Genomic DNA, 13,464 nt, shown 5'->3' on the forward strand with positions numbered 1-13,464 from the left:
CTCGCATGTTCAAGAAAGGACAACCTGGGGTTTATTGCTCTTCCCTGAAAATGGAACAAACTCGCTTAATGTCCTTGTGCCGACTGAGACTTTCTTGACTGAGACCCCCTCATGTGATACCACCTGTATTATTTTGGGCTTAATTGCAATACTTTAGTTGTTATTTGCACTTTCTTGCTCCTGAATGTGTCAAATTTCCCTTGTATGTTTTCTTTTTTCAGACTTCTGCAGTGCTCCTGAAGCAAACTTAACAGTTGAGACTGTTCTACGGAAAGCTTTCTGAAATCGTTCCTGAGATACGTTGCATAATCTCTTGAGATTAACTCAGTGACAAAATTCAAATGTAAGTTTAATTTTGTACCTTCCACTTAACTGATTCCTAGTGTATAAAAAATGCTTCAGTTAAGTACTTAAGATGTCATTTAATTGGTCCTGAGTATCATGCTCTTCTGTGTAAAATCTTTGTACTCTTTAAAAGCTTTAATCACTGTCTTTCAGGCAGGGCTAGACTTCTTAGGTATATAAAAGCTTTAAACTGGGACTGACCGAGAAATTTGTTCCAAACTACATATCTGTCCTCAGTGCTTCTCAGTAACTCTTGATAAGTAAAGGGATTCTCATTTAGAAAGGATTTATAAAAAAACTATCAGAGACAGTTGTGTGTTTCTTTCTTTCTTTCTTTTTTTTAACTCTAATTAAATGGGGGCAGGAAACCACCAATAAATAAGCAGCTGAAGGAAATAAGGAATTATCCTTGCTTCTGAGGAGACCTATTTTAAACGTGCAAGAGGGTTAGCAGCCTCTTTTGCTGCTTTCTGCTTATCTTGCACAGTTATAGCTCACTAGGCTGAAACTGTAGTACCAGACAAAGAAGTGGAAAGTTATCCAAAATTGCTTGCTTGTTTGTTTAAAAGCAGTATATATGTTATTGTTAGTCATTCCATGGCAGTAGGTCTTACAGCTAAATTTCAGTAAAATGTTCTTGTATGTTTGTGTTCTCTTCTTCTCTCTTGATTTTTTTGGAAGTGGTGTTCCTTTCTAACACCATTCTAGTGCTTAGAATTGATGGTAAGCTATACTTTATCCATATAGTGTTTAACTTAATATGCTAAAATGTGGTTATTTGAATTAATTGGAGACTGTGCAAGAATTCTGTGTACTGCTCTTTTGATATTCACTTTTAAATGCATGCTTATATCTATTAATTTATAAATACTTGAAGTATGTTTATGCAAAATTGATATTCTAACAATGCAGGGCATTATAGATTGTTTGCAACAGTGTTGTAGTGTGAATTCATATTTAAGCAGTGAGTGGTGTTCACTAAATGCCTGTGCTTCAGCTGTGTGTTTAGATGGTGGTATCTTTTTCTTTTAAGGCCTGGCTATTAAATCCATTGTAAAATACTGTGGAGTTGTATCTCAGCCTTTTTAAGTGATTACTTGACTCCAATGCCTGTTTGGCATGGAAACGATAGTCAAAATATGTCTATTTAAAACAGATGTAGTTATTGGAAGGGCCTCTAAACTGTGCTTTCCAGCTTCTTCTAAGTCAGGCTGTCTCCTAGGCAGGTTAGGAGACAGATGGTTATCACGGCTTCCCCCAGTGTCAAGTGCAGCCACGCTGCTGCAGCAGTAAGGAGCTACTGCGCTACAAACAGGGCTCATCACTTATTCAGTGGACAGGTTTGCTCTCATCCGTGCTTCTCATTCTGTCTCATTGATGCTATTAAAGAATGAAACAAAAAATAAATTAGTGCTTGCTTGTCAACAGACACTGCAAGGAATCTTACTCCGCTGAAAGTGTTAGCTTTGGTCGGCTATTTATTGCGTCGTGTCGCAACGCTATGGACTGCTACAGGGAAGGTCCTTTGGGCCGTTGGAGCCTGGAAAAGCTGAATGTGTGTGCCTACGGCAAACTTAACTCTAGCATAATGAGCAGGAAGAGTAGGCTCTAATAACTTAGCTGTGAGAAAGAGAAATAGCAGAGCCTGAGCAAGGTCTTGCCAGTAACAGAAAAGAAACAGGATTGTTTTCCAGATCGCCCTAACCATGACCTTAGGATAGGGATTTCTGACTGACCCTGAGCCGTGAAGCATTAAAAATGCAACAAATGATCCACTGGGCTCTTGATCCTTGACATCCCTGTGAGCAGGGAAGCTTTTCTAGCTCTGAGAGAATGGTATCACTTCTTTAGTTGTCTTTACAGCTTTCAGACTGAGTTTCGCACCTGCTTGAAGAAAACTGTGGCAACTGTTACCATTTCACAGCAGTTATTTTCTTGTTTTAGGACAGCAGTTCTTACTCTTCTGCTCTTTGCTGATGGACCAAAAGAATGTGAACCTGCCTGTCTCGCTTCAGTAGCCTTTTCCTGATTCAGAGATGTAACCCTTCATTTTTTCTAAGCTGTCCAGCACATAACCCTTCTTTAGGACTAGGGGAGTTGCCACTGTAGCAACAGGGAGTAGGCAGAAAGGGGACATGGCAGCCTTATTGTCTAGTGAGCAGTCTTCCACCTCCAGAAGAGGAACATTAGCAGAACGTATGCTGGGTGCTTTGTGCTCATTTTTCATGGGGGACGGACTTGGTGGTCGACAAGATCTTCCAGTCTCCCAGCTATGAGCATGTTAATACTGTGCTCACTTTTGGGGGTTGGTATCACCAATCACCCCCCCTCCTGTGGCTGGTATCACAAGAGAACAGAGGCGGTAGAGGTGGATTTACAAACACCTGGATAGAGAAGTTGGTGCTATTCACAGATTGTCTGTGTAGATAATGCCCTGCATGATACGGATAGGTGTCGCAACCTGCAAAAAAGTGTTACAGGTGTGTTACCAGTGTTACAGTCTGGGTCTGATGTACAGCCTATGCCACTGAGGAAAGCATGTAGTGTGTCCTGAAGCCAAACGTACCACTGCAGCAGAATTTCAGTGGCTACTCTCTTCAGGTTGCATCCACGTAGGTATATGAAGGTAGAGCTAGTCACCATCGCTCTGCAGAGTTGCATGCTGCCCAGTATATTATGGTTATTCTGTGCTGCTGTAGTATAGGCTATTGAAATCAGTCCCTGGATGCCCCTAAACTAAGGCAGATCATCTTTTGCCCGTAAGAAACCTCCAGAACCCAGCTGCAGCCATAAAGCTGCTGTCAAATGCAAGCTGGCTGCAGTTCAGAATTGGGACCAGTGTTTTTGACTGGGACCTACTAACTGCTCTTCAATAATAGAGTAAATAGTTAAAGTTGGGGAGGGTGGAGGATGAAGGGATGGAGAATATCTAAATATTCTTGCTCTTGATTGCTGAAATATTATTAGAGAAGTGTGTGGTGCATGAAAAAGGGCATGAAATTCTGTTACAGGCCCTCTGGAAGGATTCTCTCTATGGAGCTTAGTGCTGGAGTGAAATCGAAGCTGAAGTCCTCTGTGTGGAAAAGCAGGTGAGGAAAAGGCTGTCCGTGTATGCGAAGGGAGAGGCATCTCATGTGCAGATACTGCAGATAGTGTCTGATGACATTAATTTGGAATAAGGTATCTCTTTGTACTGTGGGCTTACGTTAACAAATGCATTATAATGTCATGACCTCCTGTGTCTGAGCTAGTGTCTAGTGGAATATATCAGCCATATTAATCAATCTAATCAATATAATCAGGAATTAACTTGATCTTGCATGTTAGGAATTAAATCATAAGCTCTACCCGTGATGTATGGATCTTTCCTTCTATATGTACTTTTATATTGCCACTGGTGGCTTTTTGTTTGCATTACAGCAACCTGAGGGTAAATTCAAGGCAAGATCCAAGAAAGAAAGGCAAATTGTTTTTGCAAACATGGCAGAGAAAGTGTGTGGAATCAAATGCCAATATTAATGCATGACATCTGCTCTCTGCTTCAGTTCTGAGTAAAGTAATCCAGTCCTAATTACACACTGCTGTGCCCTCTACCAGCTAAGGAGAATGGTGCAGCCATTCTTAGTATCGGTATATAAATTTCTTTCTGGATCTGATAGATACATTAGATGCAGGGCAGGCTTTTCATTTTTTGGCTGTCAGTTGCTTTGGGTAGCACAAAGAGAGGGGAGGAGAAAGGTTGCAGCAGGAAAAGATCAAAATCTTCCAAAAAGGACTCTGCTCCTGGAATAAAAATTTTTCCTAGAGAACTTTCCCTGCAGACCTCAATCAATATTATTCTCATCTGAGTGCACATATTATTCATTAAGAAACGTTGGCAAGACGCGCACTATAGTGTATGCCTTCATTAGAGCCTCCACCTGCCTGCTTTTATCAGAAGTTCTCCAGTAACTTGCATCTGCATTGAACTGGTTTCTGTCTTTGGATTGGGAGACAAATCTGGTAATTTCACAGAATGGCTTTTTTTCTTTTTTTTTTTTTTTTTCTTAAAAAAAGTAAAATATTCATCTCTGGTTTGTGGATGTCTTTTACCCTCTCTCACACATTAGTGGATCAAGAGGATTATCACCATTAGATTCAGACTGAACTGGATGCCGATGAAGGCATTTGCAAAACATAGTCCAATGCAGCAGTGTCTCCTTGGCTGCGCGACATGGGAATGGCGAGAATTCCTGTTTTGTGTTCAGCAGCCATGCCATATCCTTAGCGTGTACCTACAGCTACTGTGATAGCAGCCGTTTGCCTAAGGAATCAGCATTTTTAAATGATACATTGTTAGGATGACGCTATGAAGACTTGGCAAGTACTGCTCGTGCCAAATAGAGACAAAGGGAGCCACAGAGCAAGGGTGACATTGGCACTGTCTTAGGATGGTGTCATCACAGAGCAGTGTGAGCCTCGCGTTGCATTTTATCTTTTCAATTAATATATTTCCACCTTTGAGCACCCTGTACCAATTCCATCTGGTGCCATCAGTAGCAAGATGGTGAGGAAAGAGATTATCTTTTTGAGGAAAGGTGGTGGGATTTTTGGACAGTACCTTATGGTCTAGCTCTGTGACCAAGTCCTGTACATGCTGCTGCAATATAAATAAGAACTAATAGGAGACCCGGCTTGATGGCTCTGGCTCATCTGTTGACCCATCTCACATTTGATTAGTGCCTGCTTGACACGAGGCAGGGTGTGATGAGCTCTGATGAGAACAGGGGACGTGGCAAGCCCTTGAGCTCCAGAACCAGACACAGTCTCACTGGATTCCTCTATAAAACAACTGTGGCAGATGTTTGGATGCTAGATTTTTGTCTTTCAGATCTGCCTACTGCGGCCCTTCCAAAGAAAGAAATTAAAGACAGGACCATCTGCAAGAAAGCATTCCAGTAGCAATGAGCTTTGAAGTAGAGAAGGATGCACAGAAAAGTCAGTATCAGTCCAGATCAAAGCAATAGGCATAGAAGTGCCGTCACCAGAGTTTACTGTTAAGTTTTTTGAAGGATCCTTCTTCACATACATTAAAAGAATCTGGAAACTCTGCACAGATACAGCTGTGTGTCCTAAGTGCAGTGTCATACACAGCCCGATCCTTCAGTAGTTTATACCCACCCATGAAGTCTTTCTGATGATGACAGTTTCTCCTCCACAAAGCAACTGTATGGAGTTCAGTGCAATTGAGCTGTTCCAGGGAGGAGGAATTTGCCTATGAAACATCTCACAGACCAAGAATTTAGATCTTACAGCTTTTTTTTTTTTTCCTGAAAAAATATTTTTCTTTTTAACTTTGCGCTACAGAGAGCAGCAGCAAAACTTCTGAATAACTAATTTATCAGCTGTAAATTTCTCCAAAAGGTCACTACAGATTGTAAAGCCTAATGGCTTAAAGTGCCAGCCTTATATCACAGTGGTAAAGAACTCATTCTCTAGAGGTTGTATTTTTGAAGCTTTGCTGGTCTTCCTCTATGAAAGGAAATGCTGTATTTTAGCACACTTTTTTTTTAAAAAAATAACATATTCACAAAAATATTTAATGCTTGTTTCATGCAAAACATAGTAACAGAATTGAATCTGATTTATTTTTACAATGTATAGGCACAGAAGTTAAGTAGATTAAGCATGAGTTTAGATATAATTGAGGTCTGCGGATCTCAAGTATGTATTTAAATGGTCCTTTGAACTGTAGCCCATGTTCTGTGTGAACGTAACTTTCTAGAGTGCTTGTGATTTTCTTCCTTCACAGGATTGTTGAATTGCAGTATAATGTCAGGCCTGCGGTCAGTCTCTTCTGACACTACCAAGCTAGGTGCAAGTTGTTCTGAAATGCGTAATAACATAGAAGGGAGATCTTTCACAGCTAATTTAGTATAGAGCTGTGCAAATTGTTCTGGTTATTTGTGTGATTTCAAGAAATAAAACTCGTGTCTAAACTGGTAGACGCAAGTCTCATCTACTTGGAAATCTGATGTTGGAAACAGCTGCTAAACCCACCTTGTGCAGCAGTGGTCTTTGGTGTGGCCTGATACTGCCTTCAGTGTGGGATCCTGACTGGTGCAGGACTTAATCACTTTCTCGCATTCTTTTTTTTTACTGTTAGTTAAAAGACAAAATGTATTACCCTTCTTGATGAAGCTTTATCATTCCCAACACTGAAATGTTAACCAACTCCTTGATTAAGAGAACCTGAAACTAGAAGAATGCTTTTGTGGCATTGGCTGGCTTTGTTCTAGTCATCTGCCTCATTCAAGCACAGGATAATAAGAAACCTCACATATCTGTTAAAGGCTTAAGTATACTGCAGAATTCCTTTGCTATTTAATAACTGCCTATTATTCTTAGAAAATTTCTCATTTTCTCTTGCTTGTGCTTGAGACTAGCAGAAGACAAGCAAGACTAGCTAGGGAGCAAGAAACAGAAGCAAGACCCAGAGATCTGAGCTCTAGTCCCTGCTTTTCCACCAGTGCTTTGGTGTTTTCACACCAAAGTCCTGTGCACCTTTTCCCTTCTGCACCAGGAACATTGGGAATTAGCATTTGACTGGAAGCTTTTCTGGACAGAGGACAGCTGTTCTCTTTCAGCTGCTGCTTCTGCAGTACAGAGCACGATGGCTTCCCAGTACTGGCTAGATGTAGTGTGTGTACGGTACCATAACTCAGTGAATAGCAGGGCACGTTAGTGATAAATGGGCATCTCAGCTACTGTGTTGTCTAGTCGTCTTCTGACAACACGCTGGCTTAATACTTTGTTAAAGAGAATTGAGGTCTGGGAAAGTGAGTCTTATTCCTGATCTCATCAGGTTTCCTAGTCACTCCTTATGGTGTCTGTTACATATGTAAGTGCTTTAAGGAGAAGTGATCTAGCTGTTCCTGTGTAGTGTCCAGGTGCTAAAAAATAGAAGTGTGGTAAAACTCTTTGTATGATATTTCCAATCTACTGGATGAAGGAGGCTCAAAAATTACTCAAACTTGCTCACTTCTCTGAAATGACTCACTAAACAGAAATAATTGAAAACCATGCAGAACAATGCCTCACCATACTGTAAAAAAGTCAGGGACCTTTACACAGGGTTCATTGCTTCATCTTGTTAAAGCTGTACACTTTAAAACCGATGTAAATATAACTGTAGTGATTACAACAGAATGTTTAAATTACAGAATGTTTGTGCTCAGGAATTTAATGCTTTAGGTTTAGTAGTAATTTTCTGCATTATTTTCTCCCCTTGTGTGACACTCATGCACATCTGCAAATTTGTCTCTTGCTTCTGCCCTCCATCTTTCTTTTTCATCTGCAGTGACCACATCTTTCTCAAGGGTGAACATCACTTCTTAAGAGTGACACCAAAGTCAACATCTGGTTCCTTAGTTTCTTCCTGTTTTGCCCTTAGCATCCCAACAGTGACCTCAAACTTCAGCGCACGCAAACAAATGCCTACTATTTGGTAAGTCTGTGTTCAGACAAAACTGCATCACCCCGTAGCAAACTGAGAATAAGGCTCAATAGTTGCATACTAAGATCCTGATATTGTGTCTTTGCACCCAAATCTCTTTTTGACTGCAGTGAGAAAAGGAATGGGCTCAAGAACTCTAAGGTACATTCGGAAATGAGTTGATGCATGATATTCTCTGGGGTTGATATTTTTCAAGTACTGCTGTGTTCTTTAAAAAAAAAAAAAAAGTTAGATGGATAAGTTCCTGTGGGTGCAGTATGTGCCACAGAGTAGAAATTAAATACCAGAAAATTAACAGGGTTTGTTGTGTTACAAAGCTGAAGACATTTTTATCCTTACACTTGTATATTCACAGAAGAACATACTGCACTAATGAACCACCGCTTTATGTTCCCAGTCATATTTATGCTTGCAAACAGTGAGCGTACCGCAGTAAGTTTGTTGCCAAGCAAGCTAAGCTGTGTTTTTTGGCAGGGGACGAAAAGGAGGGGGGTTTGGTTTTTGATTTCCCCTGCCCCCCTCCTTGGCTTTAAATGATATGTACAAGGTGTGCTTTAAAGAGAGTGGGTAGAGCTACCAGATGAGTGAGGTTAATCATGGCTGTCTGGATATGGGTGAATGTAATGATGGGGAACTGGAGCAGGGAAGTTCCCAGGAGATGATGGGCAGCATTTTCTCCCCCAAAATCTACCAAAAATTGCCAGACTCCCCTCAAGGGGAACCAGCCTGAACAAAAGCATAAAAAAGGCAACATGGGGGGACCTAAATAAAAGCTAATAGATGAGCAGAGCTAATATTAGTTTCCTGATATATAAAGCCAAATGGATTAATGGATCAGCTCATGCATTGCCTAAGGAGACAAAAAGAAAATCTTCAATACTTCTGTGCACATTGAGGACATGAACAATAAAGCTCTTTAGAAAGTAAAAACCTAATTTGGGGGAATCAATTACTACTTTCTCCCCCCCTCCTTTTTTTAAGGAGGTTCACACAGGTAAAATTTGGGTAATGCGCAAGCCAGAAGTCATGCGTCTCAGATGCTGTAATGATGGTTGATCCCAGTTTGTATCAGTCCTGCCTAGTCTCTTCGTAGCGTTCAGGTTTCAGCTAATGGAAATCTCGTCCATTATTGGTAAACATAGGGAGCGAGTACGTTAATAGTGGGCACTGACATTAATTCAGATTGTAAACAATTCAGAACTGTTCTCAGTACAGACTATATTATGTATCATCTTACCTGCTGCTTCAGAGGGCCATTTCTTTCACGGCTTTTTAAAGTATGGAAGATTGTCTGCCACAGTTTTCTGCTTTGATAAACAAAACTATTTGCAAATTCTGCTTTGCTCCTCACCCGTCCTTTATACTTTGTTCTTTTTGTATTCGGTTGCAAGCACTTTCACTCCAGAGCTGCCACCATTACAATGCAGATCTGTTCCTTACTTAAAAGGAGAAAAAGAAAAAAGAAAGTTTAGTGAGGGGGAGATGCGGGGAAATAATCTAATGCAATAGGTAGAAAGAAAATTGAGCTTATTTATACAGTAACACGTGTGTTAGAGTAATGCCTCCCTTGCTCGGCTCTGCGCGCCCCCATTTTCTCTCTCGCACACGTATATACACACACACACTTTAACTGTGCTTTTGTGTTTTGTCAGAATTAATGAGAAAAGTTCCCTTGCCCTAGGGGTAATTAGTGTCCTTGGAGTTAAATAAGCTAATACTTAGACACCTCTGGCACAGGCAATTATGTTTGTGTATTGAATAATTGATTCAAAGAGGGGGGGAAGGGGCTGCTAATCAGATCTGAGCATAATGAATTGATTTAATTAACAGGGGAATCTGAGGGTCCCTGGGAAATGTGTGCATTTATTCAGCAGCAGGAGAGAGTGCAAAGCACATAAATTGAGAGAGAGAGCGAGCGAGCGAGCAAGCAAGAGAGGCAGGCGGCAAGTGCTTTTGCTTTCAGCGATAGGTTCACATCTTTCCTCCCTCCCACCCCTCCTTCCTTTGAATATAATTTTAGATTTAGAGTGAAATCAAGAGAAAAGCACTTTAGAAGCCTGGAAAGCTCTTGCAGTAGCAACAGCGAAGGGGGGAGAGGTTGTAAGCGATCACATGCAATTACATTAAGACAATTTTTTGACAGTGCAGGGTGGGAAAGGACGGAGCTGGGGACCTGGCTCCCCGCATCGTTCCTCCCTCAGCTTTCTTTTTCTCTTTTTTTATCCTCATTTTTCTCCCCCCCCCCCCGGCCGCTGCCCCCTGGGCTGGCACTCGCGCCGCGGCGGGCGGCAGGGGGGCGAGGCGGCCGCCGTAGCCGCCCGGCTCCTCCGCGCCGCGCGTAGGGCAGCGCGCCGCAGCCCCGCTCCCCGCAGCGGCCGGGCCGGGCCGGGCGCCGCCGCGGAGGACGCGCCGGGGCCTCCCGCTCCCGCCTCACCGCCCCGGAGCCGCGCGGCGGCCGCCCTCGGCGCCGGGACCATGGTGCTGGACAAGGAGGACGGTAGGTGGCGGCGGGCGGGGCGGGTCGGGTCGGTCGGGCTGCGCTGGGCGCGGAGCCCCCGCCGCCAACTCCGCCCGCACGGCCCGGCCCGGCCCGGCCCGGCCCGGCCCGGCCTCCCCGGGCGCCGCGACCTCCCGCCGCGGGGCTCACGGGCGCCGCCGGGCCCGGCCGCCTCCCCCACCGCGGCGGCCCCGCGCCCGGGACGGGGCCCGGCGGCGGCGGCCCCGGCTGCCCCGCCGCGGCGCCCGCGCGGCGCCCCCCGCAGCTGCCGCCCGCCGAGGAGCCCCGTGCTGCCGCCGCGGTGCAGGCGCCCTGAGTTGTCATTGACCTCTCTGCTGGGCTGCCGGGGCTTTGGTTGGGAGAGGGAGCGCCGGGCTGACGAGGCGGGCGGGAGGTGCCCCCCTGCTCTGCTTCTCCCTCTGTCTTTCCCCCTCTTCCTCCCACTCTCACGTGGCGCCGGAGTTTGTGCGTGGGGCAGGTGAGCGTCCGCCCGACGCGGCCCGGCGGAGCGCGGGGGGCGGCAGGGGCGCCGCGGCTGCCTGCGGGGGGCCCGGGCGCTGCCAGCCGGGGTTGAGCGCCCGCCGGCCGGGGCGGCGTGTGGGGAGGGAGCTGGGGGCCGGCTCGTCACATGCCTTCGGCCGAGGTTCCCTCTCCCAGCGGGTTTTTTTTTTTCTTCCAATTCCTTGAAGCCCTCTGAAGTAAGCTGACGTAGTGTTATTAATGGGGCTATAATGTTCCAGTCAAAAGTGCATGTGTTGGAGAAGAGGGAATGAACTTACCTAACTAGGCAGCGAGAGATAACGGTAGAAGGACCTTTCTCATCTCTCACCCCCTGAGACAAAAGTAAAAGGGTTAAGTAATGTCAGAGGAATTAAGGTTAATTCCTCACTGGCATGCGCATGTGGACCGAGATTTGTGTTTCTCTCTGACCTCACTTTCAGGGGTGACCTGTGGCTGCAAGAGTCCCCTGGCTGGAGTGGTGCCGTACAAATTTTGCTTGGCTGGTAGACAGAGGGAGGAAAGGCTTTTAACATCCCCATTAGCAGCCTTTAATAATAATAATAAACTGGGTGATGTCTTAATCCTGGTAACTCTTTGTCAGAGAGTGCCTGCCAACCTGTGTCTGTTCAGAGCTGAGTGACGGGTTGGCAGCGGGATGCTGCCTCCCCAGCAGAAGCGAGCGGCACAGGTGAGCCGCGAGGAGAAGCGGAGATGTGAAGTGGGATCCCTAATAGGGGTGCTGGGGTTCTTTCAAGTATTGCGGACGTACTCATTAAACACAGGGAGCTCGGGGCTGGTGTGGCCGTGGTGTAAGGAAAGGAAACGAGAACCGCTGGTTATCCAGACGGTTCCCAACAGCCTGCTTCCAGGAGCAGCCCCATGAAAGGGAATAACGGTGATGACGGCCGAGGTAAAGAGGAAGTTAGTGTGGGGTGCCCTTAAAAAGAAGTAAAGTAGGAAACAAACCCCTGGTGAGAGCAACGGGGAGATCAGAGTAACAAAATCGAAGTAACGCCTGGGAAGCCGCTGTGCTGTTGATGAAGTAGTTACGCTCAGGGAGAAATTAGGCTCGCTTTTAAAAGTGCACTGGCGAAATTGGGGACAGGAGGCAAGATTGAGAGAAGAAACTCTTTTATGAAGAGGTTATTTTACCTTTATGCATTTCTTTCTGCCTGATTCAAATAGGTTCCAGTTGCCTGCTCATCTGTGAATGTTAAAAGGGGATGCTGGACCTGCACAGGGTACAAATGGACTAAAATGGAAGCTTTTGCTAACTAAACTAATTCCTTTTGAAATCAAGCTTGAATGAGCCTGCTAATAAAAATGGGCCTGTTTTATTGCTATAAATGGCTCCTTTCTCAGGGGGCAGTCTGATTTCTACCATCTGAAAACCGTAGTGTTGTGGATAATATCCAGTTCTCCCCTTGATTTTTAGGAACATTTGCCTTTTGGTTTGTTTCCCTTTTTTTGATGTCTTTCCCGGCAGCGGGGGTGTGCACAGTGATCCCTGTGTGGAGAAGGCAGGATTTCTGAAATGTTTTTCCCCCCAGCGGTCCTGGTGCATCACAAGGAAGGCTCTTGCCACCTAGTAGGTAGAGGTAGCGACGTGCTCCTTTCTTTTGCATCCCCGAAAGCTGCTTGTCCAGCTGTCCTGTGGTCTCGGAGGCAGCTCCCGCCCTTCCAACCTCTGAGTACTTGCTCTAACAGCACTTTAGGGGTGCATGCTTGCCCCAGTGTGACACCAGGATCGCCCATGAGGTCTAATAATCTAATAATACTGCTTTGTGAGTGAGGAGCTTCCTTGGCAAACATGCAAACGCGCTCCTTGGTGCTGAGAGAAGTAATTGAGATGCAATAATACTTTTCTCTGGTCTTCACAGATGCAACTGAGGATGAAGGGGCAGACTTAAAAAAAAAAAAAAGAACAGCTATGGTAATGTTTCCAACTTGATGTGTTGTGGCACGATGTCAAGTTATGTCAGGGAGGTAACATCGTTTCATATGTTTGAAGTGACATAATATAACTTGACTGATGCGACATGACTTGATATTAGAAAATACCACTTTACAATGGGACTTGCACAAATATCTTCCTGAAACAAATGTTAAGAGCTGAGGCGAGGGAGGTGGGAAAATAGAGAAGGGTAGAGCTGTGGGGAAAAAGCCTCCTTCTAGGCTTTCATTTTAGGCGATTCTGATGCATAAATCTCTGCTGAATTTGCTCTGGGCGAGCCAACCTACGCAACTGTGCAACACAATTACAAATTTCAAGATAATGAGAGTTAAGATATTTCTCAAATATATAAATGTTTTGATTGCAGAGACCAGATTTCTGCTTGAAAAAGTAAACTGATACCAGATATCATGATAAGTTCCAACAGATTGTGTTAATTGTAGTTGTCTTTAATTGCTGTACAAGTGTGTTGGAGGTTAGAAAACTTTTTTTTTTATTGTTGGTATGTAAAAATGATTAAGCAGATAAAGAACTTTTAAATATCCTTTTGCAAAGGGAATAATGCAGATTGCAGGACCCGATGAAGCAACAGAGGAATAAAGTGTACATTGATCCAATATTGCGTATCTTTTACAAGTGCGTTATGGCAGCTAGTTAGCTGTGTCATAAAAG

The 13,464-nt window shown here is 44.4% G+C and overlaps 1 protein-coding gene across 5 annotated transcripts in view; it reads left to right on the forward strand.

Annotated features, from left to right (window-relative positions):
* Nucleotides 1-13,464, forward strand: part of LMO1 (LIM domain only 1) — a 74,436-nt gene that overhangs the window by 2,466 nt on the left and 58,506 nt on the right. For 2 of the 5 annotated variants that reach the window (XM_064513057.1, XM_064513058.1), the window contains exon 1: nucleotides 9,855-10,337. Coding sequence is in view for 1 of the 5 variants with exons in the window: in XM_064513058.1 (XP_064369128.1) it covers nucleotides 10,316-10,337 (22 nt within the window). In the remaining 4 variants the exon portion in view is untranslated. Of the gene's footprint in view, nucleotides 1-221; nucleotides 344-9,854; nucleotides 10,338-10,700; nucleotides 10,816-13,464 lie in introns of those variants that run through there. The other 3 variants (XM_026104559.2, XM_064513059.1, XM_064513060.1) reach the window with 3 other exon arrangements.

The sequence above is a fragment of the Dromaius novaehollandiae genome, chromosome 5 (genome assembly GCF_036370855.1).
Source record: "Dromaius novaehollandiae isolate bDroNov1 chromosome 5, bDroNov1.hap1, whole genome shotgun sequence".
NCBI lineage: Eukaryota > Metazoa > Chordata > Aves > Casuariiformes > Dromaiidae > Dromaius > Dromaius novaehollandiae.